Source organism: Pteropus alecto, unplaced genomic scaffold, assembly GCF_000325575.1.
Source record: "Pteropus alecto unplaced genomic scaffold, ASM32557v1 scaffold164, whole genome shotgun sequence".
Taxonomy (NCBI): domain Eukaryota; kingdom Metazoa; phylum Chordata; class Mammalia; order Chiroptera; family Pteropodidae; genus Pteropus; species Pteropus alecto.
The window spans coordinates 3,322,876-3,340,049 of record NW_006439568.1 but is presented as its reverse complement, the minus strand read 5'-3'; the positions used below and the strand labels follow the sequence as shown (position 1 = coordinate 3,340,049).

Here is a 17,174-nt window from a genome sequence, read left to right as displayed (position 1 = left end):
TCCTGGGTCAGACTATCATGTGGTTTCTTTTTGGATGATTCCATAGCATATCGTTTTTATTTAATTGAACATGTTTGTTGCAGGTACCCACTATATGGGTATTCTGGGTAATAATATTAATAATCATAACAATATTTATTGATCGTTTGCTATTTGCCAAGCACTATTCTAAGAACTTTTCATACACTAACTCATTTAATCCTCATACGGTTCTATGAAGTAGGTACAATTACTAGCTAAATTTTACAACTGAGAAGATTGAGACAAAGACAGGTAAAATAAGTTGCCCAGGAGCACCCAACTAAAAAAGTGATGGAACCAGTATCCTCCCCCCAGGCAGGCTGTGTCCAGAGCCCATGTTCTGAATACCGTAATCCTCACTGCCTGCGTGTCCACGCCCCTCAGGAGAGCCTGGCCTGGTCATTGCTTTCTCCAGGAGGTTCACCTGGATTCCTCATTACACCCTCAGAGACCCTCCAGGTTACTTGATGCAATCCATACAAAACACGTTATTTCACTCATAGCACAGAATGTAAATATTTGTATTTGTCTCTCCTACCAGACCCAATCTTAGTCCTCTTTGAATCCATGCCTGGCACTTGTGTCATGTTTGGTACAGGGCAGATGGTCAGTAAATGCATCTTGAGTTGAGTTGGCTTGACTTGAACACACAGTGCTTATCCTCAAAGAGCTTTCAGTCTACCCAGAAAAGAAGTTCCATCTACATGAATCAATTGAATAATGAAGAAGTTTAAGCCGAAAGAGTATGGTAGAGACGGCAGGTATAAGAGATTTCCAAGACGGGAGATTGGCTGTAGGATTTGGGTTGGGTTGGGTTGGGTTGGGTTGGGTTGGGTTGGGTTGGATTGGATTGGATTGGATTGGATTGGATTGGATTGGATTGGATTGGATTGGATTGGATTGAATTGGATTGGATTAGATTGGACTGGACTGGACTGGACTGGACTGGACTGGAGAGAGATAGCTTCTACAAATACAAAGAATCTGAGATGACTATAGATTATAGCTAAGCGAAGGAGGAAGAACATTGATCAGAATGTTGACCTGAGGTGGCTTTGAATAAAATGCTCACATTTAAGGGGGCGGCAGAGTTGCGTCAGAAAATGTAGGTTGAAATAGTCTCCTTTTTGACACAGATCAGACATCAGCTCCTCAAGGAGGCCAGGACTTCTTTCCATTACGTGACTAAGCCAGGCTCTCCAGGGCGGTGTGGTAAGAAGAGGGAGGGACATTCAGGCAGCGAGGATTACAGTGTTCAGGACCATGGGCCCTGGAAACAGCCTGCCTCTCTGTCCTATGGAACTGAGCTCCCTGAGGGCCAGTACCAAGCATGGCTCATGATGCGCCTGGTAGTGGTAAAAATAATAATAATAGCGGTAACAATTTTATAAGTATATAACGTCGGTTCTAATTAAAATATGAGCATAGGATAAATGTCATTTATTGGATCCGCATCTTCTAGCCATTGTTCTGATTGAATTGTATTAACTCAATCTATGTTTGTTGAATATTTTTGTTGAAAATTAAAATTTATTGAATTTTGCCATCCCCTGAAGGTATATCATCTAGGAAATCTTTGATTCTGTAGGCCCTATCGGGACATGATCTGCATCTCTATTCAGTAAAAGCCAATCACATCCAGCAGAGTCTTAGGTGCCAGAGAGATTGGAAACTAGGATTCAGTTTCCTCGATGGCGGCTTGGCCCAACCAGCTAGCATTCAGGACAAGCACCGGTCAGTCCCAAGAAGAAACTGAGATACAAAACTGGACACCCAGTAGTACCACAGAGTGGACCTCAAAGTCACACAGACACACACCACTCTTAATTCTTTTCCCATTTAGAGTATGAGATAACGTCCAAGTTCTCGGGTGGAGCCACCCCTAGCCCCAGCTGTAGGTTACCGGGTAGGAGAAACAAGTCAGAAATTGGCACAGACACATACGTAGACACTGTAACTATAGAGTTTCAAACTTGGACTCAATGTTCTTTTGCACATTAGGGAGGCCTCAAAATCTTCCACGTACCAGTTTAGCCTCTCCAAAGATGCTGTCCTAGAATAGCGCAAGCAAAATAATCCCAACAGTCCAAAAAGCATTTCAAGCTGGCAACAAATATTTGTAATGTATTTTCTTTATATGCTACTAACTCTCAAGAGAAAGGTGCTTTTAGAAAAACGTCCAGGCTTAAATGAAAAAGCACACAGCAATCAACTTTTATTCCCAGCTGGCATAAAACCGTCTAACTGGTAGCCCAATTTGGGATGCCTGAAGACAGACAAGTGACTAATACTAGGGCTGTGTGTGGCCAGGACCAAATGTATTTTTCTGACCACAAGACCATGTCTGGAGTCTCCTTTGTAATTACCACACAACCTACTGTAATTGTAAAACTTATATTTACTTCCTGCCTTTGACATATAATTCAGGGTCCAAGTCTGCACCCCGAACTAGAGTGAAGTCCTCTCTATTATTTGCCTGAAACTTATAAAAATCATCATTGCGTGAGGGTGTGTGTGTGTGTGTGTTGCCACGTCTGTTGAATGTGTTAAGTATATCTTTCTGAAAAATACCCCACTCCTGCCTCGTTGGATGAAGCCCTTCACTAATCACATGTTTATTGCACACTATTCCTGCATGTCAAGGATATTTTGGACTCTAGGAAACATCAGTGAATAGGACAACAAAACCCCTGCTTTTCTGGAAGAGAACGAGGGAGGAAGAAGTAAAGAGAAGGAAGGAGACAGACAAGAAAATAGCACTCACAGACACGTGCTATGCAGAGTCACAACAGAGTAATGTGATAGAGAATGCATAGGTGGTTTCTTTAGCTTGGAGCATCAGAGAAGGCCTCTCCAAAAAGACGACATTTAAACTGGCATTTTAAAATGACAAGGAGTAAGAAAAGCAAAGATCAGGAGGAAGAACATTCCAAGTAGGTTAGTGTAAAGGCCCAGTTATAGGAAAGCCTTGGCACGTTCCAGAAACAGAAAAGACCAATGTGACTCGAGCATGATGGGTGAGAGGGAGGCTGGGCAGAGAGGTTGGCTGTGTGGGCCACTGTAAAAAGTATGCGTGGGGGAGTCGTGCCCTTGTTGGCAGGGATTCTAGTTAGGCTACTGCAGAGGTCTGGGCAGGAAGCCATTGTGGTTTGGACTAAGATGTAACAGAAATCGAGTAGAGCTGGATTTAGATTTAGGGAATATAGCTTAGAACCAGTCAACGGAACTTGCCGATGGTTTGGATGTGAGGAATGAAGGAAAAGGAGTAATCGGGAATGACTCCAAAGGTTCGGCCTTGAGCACCTAGGAGGTTGATGACTGAGAGGAGCGAGGCTGAAGGCAGAACCGTTTAGCTTTTCATTAACAGTCCTAACTGACTAACCATGAACCCACATCTTGGGGTCCAATAAATGCCCTCACTACCCACTCACTCTGCATTACTGGGGAATATTCACACACTTTCGGAATCCTTGACTGTTCACTTACTACTGCTTCAAGCATTTCCATGGTTTCTGCTTCTCGATGTTCATTTTATGACATAAAAAAAAAATCACATTCTAGTTATTGATATCTGCTATGGGTGCTCTGTAAATCTTTAGTTCCTGTCCTGGCTTCCCTCAGCACTTGGCTTGGGTGCCCTGGGCCCAGGCACGGGTGTAAGGTGCGGGGCTGGGGTCTGCCTATCTGGTTGGAAGTTACAACATACCTGCTATATGTATAGAGAAAATAACATGACTAATTTTCTTGTTTTTTTTCCTTTATAATCAGGAAAATTTTTGTGATCTCTTTAATAACAATGAAACTGATTGAATCTACTCATTTCTTTATTATAATGCCGATGTTTTGCTTTAAAAAGATTGTGGGGGCTTAACTTTCCATGTCTATACAATGGGAATAACAATAGAGTTGTTCTTCGTGGGGTTTTTTTTGAGGATTAAATGAAATAATGTATATGACGTGCTTAGCATAGTAGCTGCTATGTAGCATTCAGTAAACTTGAGCTATTACTATTAAGAAAATGATAACTTGGGGGAGCAAGGGGTGGCTCCCAGAACCAATAAACTGGTTTTAATATTCAAATTAACAAGGCCAAGAAAATGGAGCCATATATCAATTTACTAAATCCCTGCGTGATTTGATCTATATTTTTTCTCTAATCTTCCTTTTACCAGGCTTATCAAAAAGTTTTGTCTTTGTGTCAGCTACATTCATGTAAGTGATATTTATTGCCAGATGTGACTTTTGTTAGCACATGATAGAATCCCACCGTTAATATCACTTTCTATAAATACAGCTTTCGGGTGAGGAAATATTCTGTCTCAAGAGAAGTTTAGCTACTGAGAATCTTCTCTTTTTAGACTCTCGGTCTGTGGGCTATTACTCACTGTTGGCATTCTTCCTCAGTCTTACTTTTGCTAAACCTTCTTCTTTCGTGATCACTGATGTTGATTTAAGTTCCCCACTCAACTTTCCCCAGTGGTTGGCATTGCACTTGAGTTGTGCTTCTTTGCTTCCTCTACCTTTTGAAATTTGAAAATAGAAAATAAAAACCCACAGTCTTTCGCATCGGTCGAACTCTGTTATTCATCTGACAGGTTTTCCGGTGAATTCCACAGTGTCACATACACAGTCAGAAATCTGCCATTGGTTCAGAATAAGCCCCATAAGAAACGGACAAAGAGATACTCGTATTTTGACTGTCAGACACCCAATCGGAAATGGGCAGCAGCAGGAGGAAGCTTCGGGAAGTAAATTAGGGGCAGAATCCTCCCAGCTCTGCTCTTTGCCTTTTCTCCTCACCTGTCCAGCTCTCCTGAGCCCTTGTGTGGAATCACTGGGTTGATAAGTCTTTCAGGAGTCTGGCTCTCGATGCCATGAATACCAAAGACAGGTCCTGGGAAGCACAGAAACCCTTCAAGAGTCTGAGGAATATTATTTCAGAGCCCTTCCCCCCATGTCATAGCAAATGCACTAAAATATGGGAACCTCCACATTAAGTATAATTTTATTAGTGACAGAATTTCTTGAAGATATTTTTATATCTTTGGAAGTTTTTGCTTTGGAAGTCGGTTGGCTATGAACAACTGGTTTAACTTATAATTGGCTATTATCAGCAATTATCTTAGCATACTTGGCACTCACTAAGTTAAAAACTAAATCTAACATATTATATTGCTTCGAAATATTTTTGATTACCAGATCAACAGTGAAGTTAACCTAATATTACATTTTTAGATCTTTAACATTTATTAATTCAATTTTGTAGTTATAAATGGTTTTTGAGGCTTCAGACATTTTTATAGGCCCTTGAAAAGCTGGGAGGGCCACGGCACTGTACCCTAATGGCCAGTGGTTAAAAATGCTCTGCCTGGAAAGTCTTAAGCTCTGGGGTCTTCAGGCTTGCCTTCTCCAAGCAGTGAGAGCCGCTTTGAGGGACATTTCTCTAAGAAAATACAAACTGGCATGCAAACGCCACTGGTCCGATTAAACAAGGCGAACCCCCTATAAAAAATCAGAGTAGTTGGGGGCAGAATCCCTGGATTCCAGCCTTAGTTCACTGGGTGACCTTGAACAAGCACTGTCCGGCCCTTTCCTGCCCCCAGTTGTGCTTTTCTAGACAGACATTTCATCTGGCCAAGGTGCAAGGCCAGGATCATCAGTTCTAGAAACCGAAAGATGCACAGAACCATCTGAACCTGAGACACAGTTTCCCTCACACATTAAAAGCAAAGTGGTTTTTAACGTCTGTATTACTTTGCCAAAATGAAAGAAGGAAGGGAAGAAGGGAGAGAGTAAAGAAGGAGAAGGGATAGGGGAGGACAGCGCCATCAACCTTTGTGTCTAAAAAGCTATCGATTTCTGACATCTCTGCACAATGATGTCTGCCCTTTCCAGAAAGAAAGGCTTTCATAGCAGATACTCTGATTATCCCATTCAGAAGTCACCTATCATCCGTTTTCCCTCGGGTGGAAGGCAAGTACGATATAATGAAAAGAATATAGATTTCAAAATCAAAAAAGCCAGATTCAAGGCTAGTCCTACCACTCATTCACTCAGCAGTTCTCAGAAGTCGTGGGCCAGGAACCCATGAAGACAAAACTGTCTTCATAATAATACTAAGATGTCACTTGCCTTTTGCTTTCTTTTCATAAACGAACTTTTCCAGAGGCCGCATGACAGAATATCACGACAGATTAGATGCATGCACAGATATCAACATCCACTGTCTTCTAATAAGCCAAGCATTAAAGTTCTTTTAAAAATGTAAAACAATGCCACTTTTATCACTAACATTTTTTGTTCTGGGAAACGTAATTACTTTTCATTTGTAGAATGTCATTTATGTTAACATGGAATGGGGTGGTTATTTTTAAATGAATTAATAAATTATTTAATTCCTCAGCCTTAATGTCTTATATGGCAAATATTTATAGATATAACCCACATTTAAAAAGTGCTTCGGGATCCTCAGTAATATCTAAAAGAATGAAAGTATTCTAAGACCAAAAAGTTTGAGAAACCGTGCACTACCCAACAGTCATTATCATCTACGGAATGTTTCCTTGTGCCTGGAGCTCTGTAAAGCACATTACATTCTTAATCTCTTTTAATTTTTGCAACAAAGCTATGAAGTAGAGGCTTGAAAGAAGACCTTGTTACTAGCCCAAGGTCTCACAGCTGGAAGTAAAAGAGATAACCAGGTCCCTCTGACACCAAAGCCACACTCTTGATTACTGGACAGCACTCCCTCACAAATTAATTCTCCGTAACTTCGAAAAAGTGCTTTTACTGCTCTGAGTCTCAGTTTCCCTGTCAAAAACGGTCAGAATCCTACCTACCCTGCCTGATTCTTTCAAGAGCAGAAGAGTTCATGTGCATCAAAGTGCCTAGCACAGGGCCTAACACCGAACAGACCCTGAGAAACTGTTAACCCTCTTCCTTCTATTCCTTCTGTCCTTGGCATATTAGACCAGAGAAGCTCAACGGCTTTCCTTTTTCTCCTTAGATGGTCTCCAAGCAGACAGAGAGGCCGATGGAACAGAAGGAGTTGATGAAGATATGATCGTGACCCAAAGTCAGACCAACTTCATCTGCCCCATTACGCAGGTACTGTTTCTTCCCTCTTCCCCGGAAAGAAAAAGCAGTTCGCTTCAGGGAGGCAAAAGATTCCTGTCTGATTTCACGTCAGGCATTAAGGAGGAAGGAAGGAAAGGTGACGAGAGTAGAAGAGTATATGTGGAAGGTTCTTGGGCCGGAAAGAGTTTTCAGTCGATCACATCCTTAAGGAATAAGTTCCTGGCCCACAAGCCAAGTGGCATTGGTGCCACTGGCCTCCCCGCATTTTCTGCCCTAATAATTACCTAAAGCCATGAGATCGAAAGGTTAAACACAGAAAGCCCTGGCCCTGGGGAAAAAAACAGTGCCAAATAATTGGTGACTTGGAGAAGTTACTGGAAGTGAGTTGTTATCATTCCTGAAAGCTTAATGTCCCCTTGATTGCAGCTGGAAATGAAGAAGCCAGTGAAGAATAAAGTGTGTGGCCACACCTATGAGGAAGAAGCCATTGTCCGCATGATTGAGTCCAAGCACAAGCGGAGGAAAAAGGCCTGGTGAGTTGCTACAGGAAGGGAGCTGGAGCCTTCCTCGCGGCAGTCAGTCAGTCAGTCAGTCAGTCAGTCAGTCAGTCCTGTCCCGTTCCTGCTGGAGGAGGAGACGCTCCCTGTCTCCCTCAAGTGCGGTCACCTCCCACAGAGTGCGAACCAGCGTGGAAGCCGGCTTTCTGGAAAAAAACAATACATGAGGGGAAAATTAGTAATCTCCCCGGGAAGATGCTGAAGAAACTTCAGCCACACCTTTTTAGAACAGGAGAAAAAGGAATTGGATTAAATTTGAATCATTTTTAATAACAGGAAGTTTTATGAATATGTGCTATAGCCTGAAAAAAATACAGGACAACCGTGATAACAAGAGGGGAAATCTTTCATATATTTCATTACTTCGGTAACTTCAGAAAAGGTTTAAGTGAATACATGGATAATAGATCAATGAGAAAAAAAATTATTTTAATTGGAATATTTGGAGAATTTTTCTTTTATATGGATATTTGCACCCCCTTCTCTCACATACTCATCCCCGTCAGACCCCCAGGGAAGACCAAGGTCTGTTCCTGCAATAACAGAATCCTGAGTTGGCTAGAGGGGTTTTTTCTAAGAATGTGTTCTTGTCACGGATTTGGAATTATCGCAAGGAATGGAATTAGAGGTGTGACCTGTTCTCCATGGACTTCTGATAACAGTCCCTTTGATGTGTGGTTTGCTTCTCCTTCGCCCAGAAATTTGCTGGTCCAGACCTAGAATTGGAATTCCCCACCCCCCCTCGTCCGGGTGTGGACATTTGAGACTGTAGATATCTTGATGGCCATTCAGTCGAGTAATGTACCCTATTTATTCTAGAAGAACGGCCTAATGGTTGCCAAACAGAGAGAGTTCGAGTGCATTTTTATCTGTTCTGTGTTTCTAGCGTACGGCGTCTCGTCCTGTCGTGTTTCCCTAGTGAACGTTCCATTCCACCCCCCGTGAATGTAATTTTCTTTGTTTCTGGACTTCTCAGTCTTTCCTTTCTCCTTACTATTTTCTCTGTTCATTCTCTGAAAACATGTTAAGTTTTTACCATAATTGCAAAGAGTGGGTCTTCCCCACTCGTTCTGTTTCGCAGCCCTTCTTCCTTAGAGTTTGTGACATTCTCGTAGAGTCCGACCTGAGGAGGACAAGCACTGAGCAAAGCTTATTTCTCATCAGTCCCGGGTGGGGGGAGCGGGGAACAACTCTCAGAGCCGGCGTCACATTTAAAGGGATCTTCTTAATCACGTACTTTGACTTTCTAATGTCCTTTGCCTTTTTTTGAATTGCGCGTGATATTTGGAAGCACATTTGTGACAGTAACACTTGTCATTTGGAAAATGTTTTGGTTTTTTTTCTTTTTTTTTTCTGTCACTCTTCTGTAACTTGGATGCAGATTCTGCAAACTCTTCAGATTCTCATAGCTTCATAATAACAATTAAGTCCAAGCGGAAGAAATCTGGGAGGTTTACAGGGAAGGTAGTATTTTTCCTGGGCCTTGAAAAATGAGAAAGATTTCAGAGAATGATGAAGAAGAACCTTTCTGGCCAAGAAACTCACCCCACTCAGAGCCTAATATACTTGGGGGATAGTAGGTACAGTTTCAGTTGTTACGTGTTTGAGGGAGACTAGAAGGATGACGGGGACACTGGGGGCGTGGTGTAAGGACTTATTGTACAGGTGTCAAATGTCTTGATTTCATCAGTTTTCTCATCTATAAGTCGATGCTCATAGCTGTCATTGCCCCACTGGTATGTTTGAAATTGGAATAAGATATCTATACAGTACCTGGCACATGTTAAGACTCAGTACACATTATCCATCGTCATCATCATTCTTGCCACCATCATTCTAGAGGGAGTAAGGACGGCCAGCCTAGAGTAGGAAGTTACTCCAGTAGCAGTTCGCTAGATGGATTAAGAAGGCATGAGGTGAAAATGTCAGTTAGGCAGACTAGGCGGTGTGGTGAGTTATAAGTAATGAGAGCTTGGATCGAGGCAGGAGTCATAGGGACTGAGAAGGGAACGAGAATGAGAGTGATTATGGAGGTCAAACTGTCAGAATTTGGTACCTGAAAGTTGAAGAGAGGTGAAAGATGACTGACGTTTATAAACAGGTGTCTGAAAGGATGGCAGTGTCATTAGCCAACAGAGAGGGCATAAGAGAGGAACACATGTGGGGTCACGTACAGTTGGAGGTCCCAGGAATACAGCCATTTGGAAGTAGCCAGGAGGTGCAGAAAATGTGGGAGAGGTCTCTGAGCTTGAGGTGTTGGTGGTGAGATTATCGGCACCGAGGAGTCAAACCCACGTAGCTGCCAGCGCAGACGCAGCTCTGGACTGGGTGTGACTTCCACGTGGGAGCCAGCAAGGACAGGGCCTAGGCTCGGCTCCCAGCATCTCGGGGCCAGGGGCCAGCTCTGCTCTGCTCGCCCTGATCTAGACCCTCACAGAAGCATTTTGCTCGTTAATGAAAGGGCAGAGGAAGAAGACCTGGTGAGTGAGAGAGGAAGAGAGACGAGAGAGCTGAGTGTCTTGGGAGCCGCTGTGGGGAATGAGCTGGGTCTTGAAGTCGGGTGCGTTTGACAGCAGATTAGAATCCACGGCCTCCTCGCAGGCAACTTCAGAGCTTCCTGATGAAGCACGAAGTCATGTCATTTCCCATGATGCGTGTTAGGTGCTGAGCAGTTCGGTGTTCCCTTCATTCAGACATGCGTGTGACACATCCAGTTTGGGACCTATCGATTCTTCCTCCTCGATCGTTGTAGCGATGTCCGTTAGACCGGAGTTCTAGAGACCCCGTGTTACAGGTGCTGACTGAATTTTACTGTCCATGTTTTGGTCTCTGCGAAGGCCTCGCTCCACTGGTTTGAGTCAGAATTAAATCGTTGAGACTTTAACCCTAACTAAATAACAGTAGTTAGAATCACTTCCTACAGTACATCTCTTAAGGCTCAGGCTATGTGTTTTCTTACTAATAGAGCTGCCGTATGATTTTTATATTAATAAGATATTTCCAGGTTTCCATAGTCATTTCTTTCCTTTTTTAAGAACCGGCGCTGTAGTTAACAAGGTCGCATTTACGAGCGTGTAGAGTCAAGCTGCGCTGGACAGAAACGGGTTGAACAGTGGGGCTCCAGCCTGGCGCTCAGAGCCCCTCGTAGAGCCTCTGTTTCTTCATCTGCAAAACGGGAATAACAACATCTCGCAGAATTCAGGATTAAAGAAATGGCAGGAATTTCATCCTAGGTCTAGACCAGCAAACTCCTTGGCCGTGCAGAGCTAACGACTCAAGAGAAAGCTTCTTGGACCGCAGAGCGCTAAACAAACAGCATCACGGCTCTGCAGGTTGAGGCTTGGTTTTGTTGCTACTTACCTTTCTGTCAGTGCCGCATCGCGTTAAACTCAGAGGATGTAGAAAACCATTACTCTCTGTGTCTAGGTACGATAGGAATCCATCCCACTTGGATTTCCAGAGGTGATCTATACACCTTCTTTCTGGAACTTTCTAGAGTTGGCTTGGACCTTGGAATTCTTGAGACCCACATCCAGGAGCACACATGACTCAGAATCTTGTACTTTTGAGTCAAGGCCGAGGTTTCCCACAGCTTTCTGCGGCCCTTATGCCCCGGGCCCCCTCTGTTGAGCGGACGCCTCCATGCTTGCTTGCTGCAGCGATGGAATGTTCTGTCCTGTCGGTGACCTGAGGCCAGGACCCAGCCTCTCCTTCAAAGCCTGTAGGTCTGACAATGAGCAAGGGCTTAAGATTAGGTATTGCCACACCTGTCTTGCTCACCAGGATGTCGTGGAGATTAAGATGCGAATGCTTATATAGAGTGCCCTGATTCAGGATCATGTCATTAGGGCCTTGTCTTACCCTCAAAAATGTGTGTCTGCGTTGAGATCAGGTGAGAATCAAGGTTCTCCCTCCGGTTCCTGCCTCAGTCTCTCCTCCAAGAAGCCTGAGCAAAATGCCCCTCCCCCACACTCCCAGGGGTGCCACACCCTTGTCCCACCAGCATGGTCTGTGGGGCTGGCTCTTCTCCACAGGCTTCTTGGGAGCAGAAGCCATGGACTAGAGCGGGAAGTGTGCATCGTAGCACCTGAATGAATTCCTTGACTCTTGTCACACATCATCCTACTTATTTCTCACAAAACCCTCTGCTCTACCTTCATCTTTATAGAAGAAGAAGCCGTGGCCCAGGAATTAAGTCTCTTGCCCGGAGTGTCCCAGCTAGGAGGCATGAGCCCAGGTCTTTTTCACTCTTGAGCCTGTATTTATGTCATGGGGCTGACTGGCTCCTCTCAGAAGGGCTTTTTGGTTAATGCTTCTGTCCCCAGAGTTTATCCCCTGAGTGAGCTCAGACCTCTGTGTTTGACACAAGTCACCCCTCTGAGATGGAGGTGCCTGCCTGCTCTGCAGCTGAGTGGTGTGGTTAATCCCATCAGACATTCTCAGAATGCTCTCATTTACTGACTAAAACCACTGATGTCACCAGGAAGTCCTCCCCACCTCCTGTCCACTTCCCTATCCACCGCTTATTCATTGTCTGGCCATCGGCGTGAAAACCTTTGTTCCAGGAGCAGGGAGAGGCCAGTCACAGTGCATGTTCAGTGGCTCGGAAAACTTTAAGTGAGGGTCATCCCAGCCGCCTACTTCGAGCTGTATTTCCATGTCACAGACGTTTCGGTGATGTCCTGAAAGCATCCATTTTCTTTTCACATTCTCCCTACTTCGAGCTGTATTTCCATGTCACAGACGTTTGTTTCGGTGATGTCTTGAAAGCATCCATTTTCTTTTCACATTCTTGACTATTTACTTTCGTACTTAAGGGATTCACTTAGAGGCATTAGGGTGTTCGGAACTAGTCTAAGACATTTCTCAAGCACCTCCAGTCCTGACTCTACCCCAAAGCCAGGTCACCAGGACAGGGCGTACCTGGCCCGATCAGATCACCGTGATTCCTTGCCACACGGTTGCCTTTTTGAAATCATGTTCGAACACAGGTATCTGACCATCAAGGGCATGTTTTAGTATTTTAAAAACAAATATTGTTAGCAAGCATATTATTCATTACAGTGATCGATGTCCCTCTAACAAAGTCGCCTTGACCCAGAGATCAAGGCTGAGAAAAAGTATCTTTTACATGTTGACCTGTTGGGCTTCCGGCTACTGGACACATTAGAGCTCCTGGGATCAACTTTCTTCACCTTCTGGTTTCTGTATTTTGTCTCGTATTTGTTATTTTTGGTCTTGTTTTGTATTTGTTATTTTTGATCTTAATATACCTGTGCTTTTTGGAGAATTGTCTCAGATCACTGGGCCAGAGCTCTCTGTGGGCAGAAGCTGTATTCATGTTTCACAGTTGGATGCCTAGAACCTAGCACAGAACCAATCACGTGGAAGGGCCAGACGAATGCGTGAGTGTGCGTGTATGTGTGGGAGGTGTGCAGACAGACAGATCATCAACTTTAAACTCTGTTGGAAGAGCAGTGATCGGGGAACAAATGACAGTCTTGGGAGATCATGAAGGGAGTGAAGAATATCGAGCAGTGTGTTGCCTGTCGCCCTGTGAAACAGGGATTCTCCCCCACTTTAAATCGGAGAGAACAGAGGCTCAGAAAGGTAAAGTTGCCTGGTAAAGTGAGACCTCATAACTAGCAAGTAGGTGGTAAAGACAGAATTCAGACCTAGGTCAGCTTGACTGCAAACATTGGCCGTTCTACTCAACCTAAGTCTGGTTCATGTTGAGAAGAAATCAGGTGACTTCATCCAACCCACTGCCTTCAGAGGAGACCACATCTAAACAGAGCCGTGGCTGCAAGTTCCCCCCAGGTGGATGATTCACACGCTGAAGTCTTCGGCCACAGCAGACGGCCCTGTCAGCCCACTCAGTCTCTCCCCTGGGAGGACTGGTGGGCACTTCAGAGGGAACCCAGGCCAGCTGGGACTCCCGACTCCTTCCCCAACCTGGTTTTCCAGTTGTTCCCCTTAGAGATCAACCACCCATCAGCTCAGGCCAAACTCTGAATAAACCTCTTCTCTCCACATGATCCATCAGCAAATCTTAGACGTTCTACTTCTGGTTCTGTCCCGAAGCAGATCTCCCTCATCCGAGCTGCCCTCTCTCTCCTGGACCGGTGCAGGATCCCACTGTCTCCTCTGCTTCCACTCTGCCCGGGTTCTCCATTAAGCAGCCAGAGCCATGTTTTTGAAATGTAAACCAAGTCACTTCCCTCCCCAATCCTAAACCCTCCAGTGTTTTCCCTTCGTATTTAAAGAAAACCCAAAGCCCCACTCACCCTCCCACCTCATCTCCGAGGATGTTCCCTCTTGTCCTGGGCGTTTCAGCCACCCTGACCTTGCGCTTACTCCAGGCCACCAAGCTGCTGCCTGACCAGGCCCACACACAGCCCTTGTTCTCGGTAAGACCTCCTCAGTGAGGCCTGTCCTGACCCCATCTACCAGAGCCTCAGCCCACCCTCCCCGTGCCTTGACCCTGCTTCCTTGTCTTCGTAGCAGGTGAACTGTAAGGTGAACTTACAGTTTGCATCTGGCTGGTGACTTGGAGATTATCTGTGTCCCCCATCGGAAAGGGAGGGCGGGGAAGGGGGCACTGCTCTGGCATGGCCTCTGCCCCTGGCACTGCACGGGGCCTGCCTCAGGTGGGCAGGCTGCGAATAAATGAACAAGCGTAAATCAGTCCTGATTTTTTAAAACATGTCTCTCTGTTGGTACAATGCCTCCGTTTAAATCCCTGCTGCGAGAGAAGCGCATGCAGCATGCATTCAAGTGAAGTGGCCTGACTTGACTTTCTCACCCTGCACAGTTGCCCTAAAATTGGCTGCAGCCACACGGATGTGAGAATGTCTGATCTCATCCAGGACGAAGCGCTTAGAAGGGCGATCGAAAGCCACAAGAAGAAACATCGTCCATCAGAGTAGACAAAGCCACCCGCCTGCGGGGAAGTGCTCAGCCTACCTCCTGCCCCAGCCACCGTGGAGAGCTGTACTTATCGAAGCACATAGACCTGCCGCATAGCTTACTTTGGGGTAAAACTTGAAGGTTTTAAGTGTAATCGAAAGCATTTTTTCTATGTTACAATAAAAATTCAAGGAAATTCTATTGTTTATTTTTAAGTATTCTGTAATTTTAAATAAAATTTTGACTATCTGCAGTATGTTTTGTCTGTCTACCTCCCAAGGTGTAAACACTTCCAGTGGTGCAGGCTGGGTGGTGCCGGGCCTTTCTGTTTTTAATACTTAAAACTGTTTTTTATAGTTTTAACTAAACAATGTCTTTCAAGGGATATTTAAAATGGAAATACGTAGAAACAGCCAAATTGCAAGCATTTTCTATCAGTAAGCAATAGCATGAGGTTATAAAGCAAAGCCAGTTTACTTACCTATATTTACTCTGTATGTTGGCAGTTCCAAATGTGTAAATGCTTTTCTTTGTCACTCCGACTGGCACAGAATGCTCCCGGAGCAGACTTATCGGTACCGTGATAATCGGTGCCATGATAGCTGCCGCCCACAGTGGAAACTTTGCTGCGGCCTGAAGTGGTGTCCGTGGGAAGCAGCCCCGTCCTGGCTGTTCCCCACCTTGTGTGGTGTCTCTCTACGAGTGGCTTACCCACCCTTGACCTTGAGTCTTCAGCCACGAAATGAAGATGTCGAGCCTGACGTTCTCAAATGGCCCTTTAGCCCCAAGAGTCTGTGGACCTACAACTAGCAGCGTCTTAAAATTGAATATCATTGATTATATTCTAATTGTGTAAAGAGTGCTAATCTATTAACAGTCTCCATAGCAAACTTTCATTAACTAGAATAATTAATGAAATCAGACAAAGCACGCCCTGACGACACTAGGAAACCAAGGATAGCTAATAATGGCCAATATTTATTGAGCACTAACTGTGTACCAGGTGCTATTCCAAAGTGCTTTACATATATATTATCTCTGATAATCATCACAGCCTGATGAGAGAGCTACGGTTATTATTCTCACTTTACAAATAAGTAAAACAAGGCACAGAGAGGTAAAGTAACCCATAGAAGTTCATAGAGCTATTAAGTGGCTGAGCTGGTGTAGTAGGTTGTCTCGTGTCAGGATCTGGATTCTTAATCCCACACTTGCCTCTTCTTCCCCATCTCCCCCTCTCCGCCCCCCCCCCTCCCCGCCTATTTCTTTAGAATCTAAGAATATATTCAAAGTCCACATTTAAAAACTAAACCTTTTGGTCTACGGCCATGCTACCCTGAACAAGCCCGATCCCATCTGATCTCGGAAGCTAAGCAGGGGCAGGCCTGATCAGTACTTGGATGGTAGACCACCTAGGAAGACCAGGTGCTGTAGGCATAAAAAATAAGGGATTGTAAGCTGACAAGGTCCTTGCAGTCTGTGAGGTCAACCAAGGGTTACCGCACCTAAAATAAATAAATAACGAACCTTTTGTAAATAAACAGGCATATCCGTGTGTGCAAAAATTGACGTCTAAGAGGCAGTGATGCCTATGGAAGAAGAACATTTGAGTTTAAAAGCATTGTCTTAAAACAGCAGAATTAATTTGAAAATATTTTCATGGAATTCAGAAAGTGGTATGCTACAAACTGAGTGATTTTGAATTTCTTAAGATGCTTTATCTACATCAGACTTCCTGAGGAAATGATTATGTTTAAGCCAGAACAAACATACTTTTCACGGGTTGTGATTCTTTTGTGAAATACTTTGTTTCCTAAACAGATAGAGATGAGCATGAAATGTTTGCCCAAGATTCAAGCTGCATTTTTCCCAACTCTTTCCAAAAAGAATCCTAAGATATTAGTGTAAATACCAATATCTGTTAGAAAAATGCAAATGACGCTATTCCACTGTGGAAAAGGGATAATATTCGTGTCCTGTGAAGCTTTTTGTTTCTCTTTAGTCTTCAGATACTATATTTTGTATATTTGGCCAATTAAAGAATTTGAAGTTTATATCAAATTTATGTGTATCTTTGAAGATTTACCATTTGGTTCTCGTGATCAATCTGGCATATGTGTTACATTTCTGTTAACGCGAGTTTTCCCAAAACAGTGAAAACTTTTCTCCAAATGAAATCATATTTTTCTGACCGAGAGACTCAGTAACATAAGAAAGACGAAAGGGGAGCAGCGCTAGTCGAGGCGGGGGCGGGAGGTGGTCCCCTCCTTCCCAGGCAGCCCCACGGCCCTGTCTGAGGTCACCCAGGGCCCCATGAGTAACATTTGAAACCGCACTACGCATGGTAGCTACATCATTTTTTTTTTTCCAGATACAACTGATTTAAGACTTGGACAATTGTGTGAACATGGCATTTTTCAAAAACGCTAGTTCCTTAAGAAGCTTCCAGTTGAGTGAGTGTAAAACGTGACGACAAACTCCAAAGGATGAAATGATTGCTTTCTCACCTCACGTAGAGCCTCAGGCACGGAGCATCCAGCCTGAAGTGGCTCCTGCAGTGAGGCTGCTCCCTGAACTCTCCCCAGCTGAAGTTTTACGTGAGGAGAGAAA

At 44.3% G+C, this 17,174-nt stretch overlaps 1 protein-coding gene and 1 non-coding gene across 3 annotated transcripts in view; both read left to right on the top strand.

Annotated features, from left to right (window-relative positions):
• Nucleotides 1–14,819, top strand: part of NSMCE2 (NSE2 (MMS21) homolog, SMC5-SMC6 complex SUMO ligase) — a 201,749-nt gene extending 186,930 nt beyond the window's left edge. Inside the window, exons 5-7 of one of the 2 annotated variants that reach the window (XM_015593064.2) lie at nt 7,028–7,128; nt 7,525–7,631; nt 14,470–14,819. In XM_015593064.2, coding sequence (XP_015448550.1) covers nt 7,028–7,128; nt 7,525–7,631; nt 14,470–14,584 — 323 coding nt within the window. In that variant the 3' untranslated portion in view covers nt 14,585–14,819. The remainder of the gene's footprint in view (nt 1–7,027; nt 7,129–7,524; nt 7,632–14,469) is intronic. The other variant, XM_006916559.3, reaches the window with a different exon arrangement.
• Nucleotides 14,820–15,882: 1,063 nt separating this feature from the next.
• Nucleotides 15,883–16,001, top strand: LOC112483612. Its single transcript, XR_003047719.1, has one exon. It is a non-coding gene; the product is annotated as a 5S ribosomal RNA (ribosomal RNA).
• Nucleotides 16,002–17,174: the final 1,173 nt, after the last annotated feature.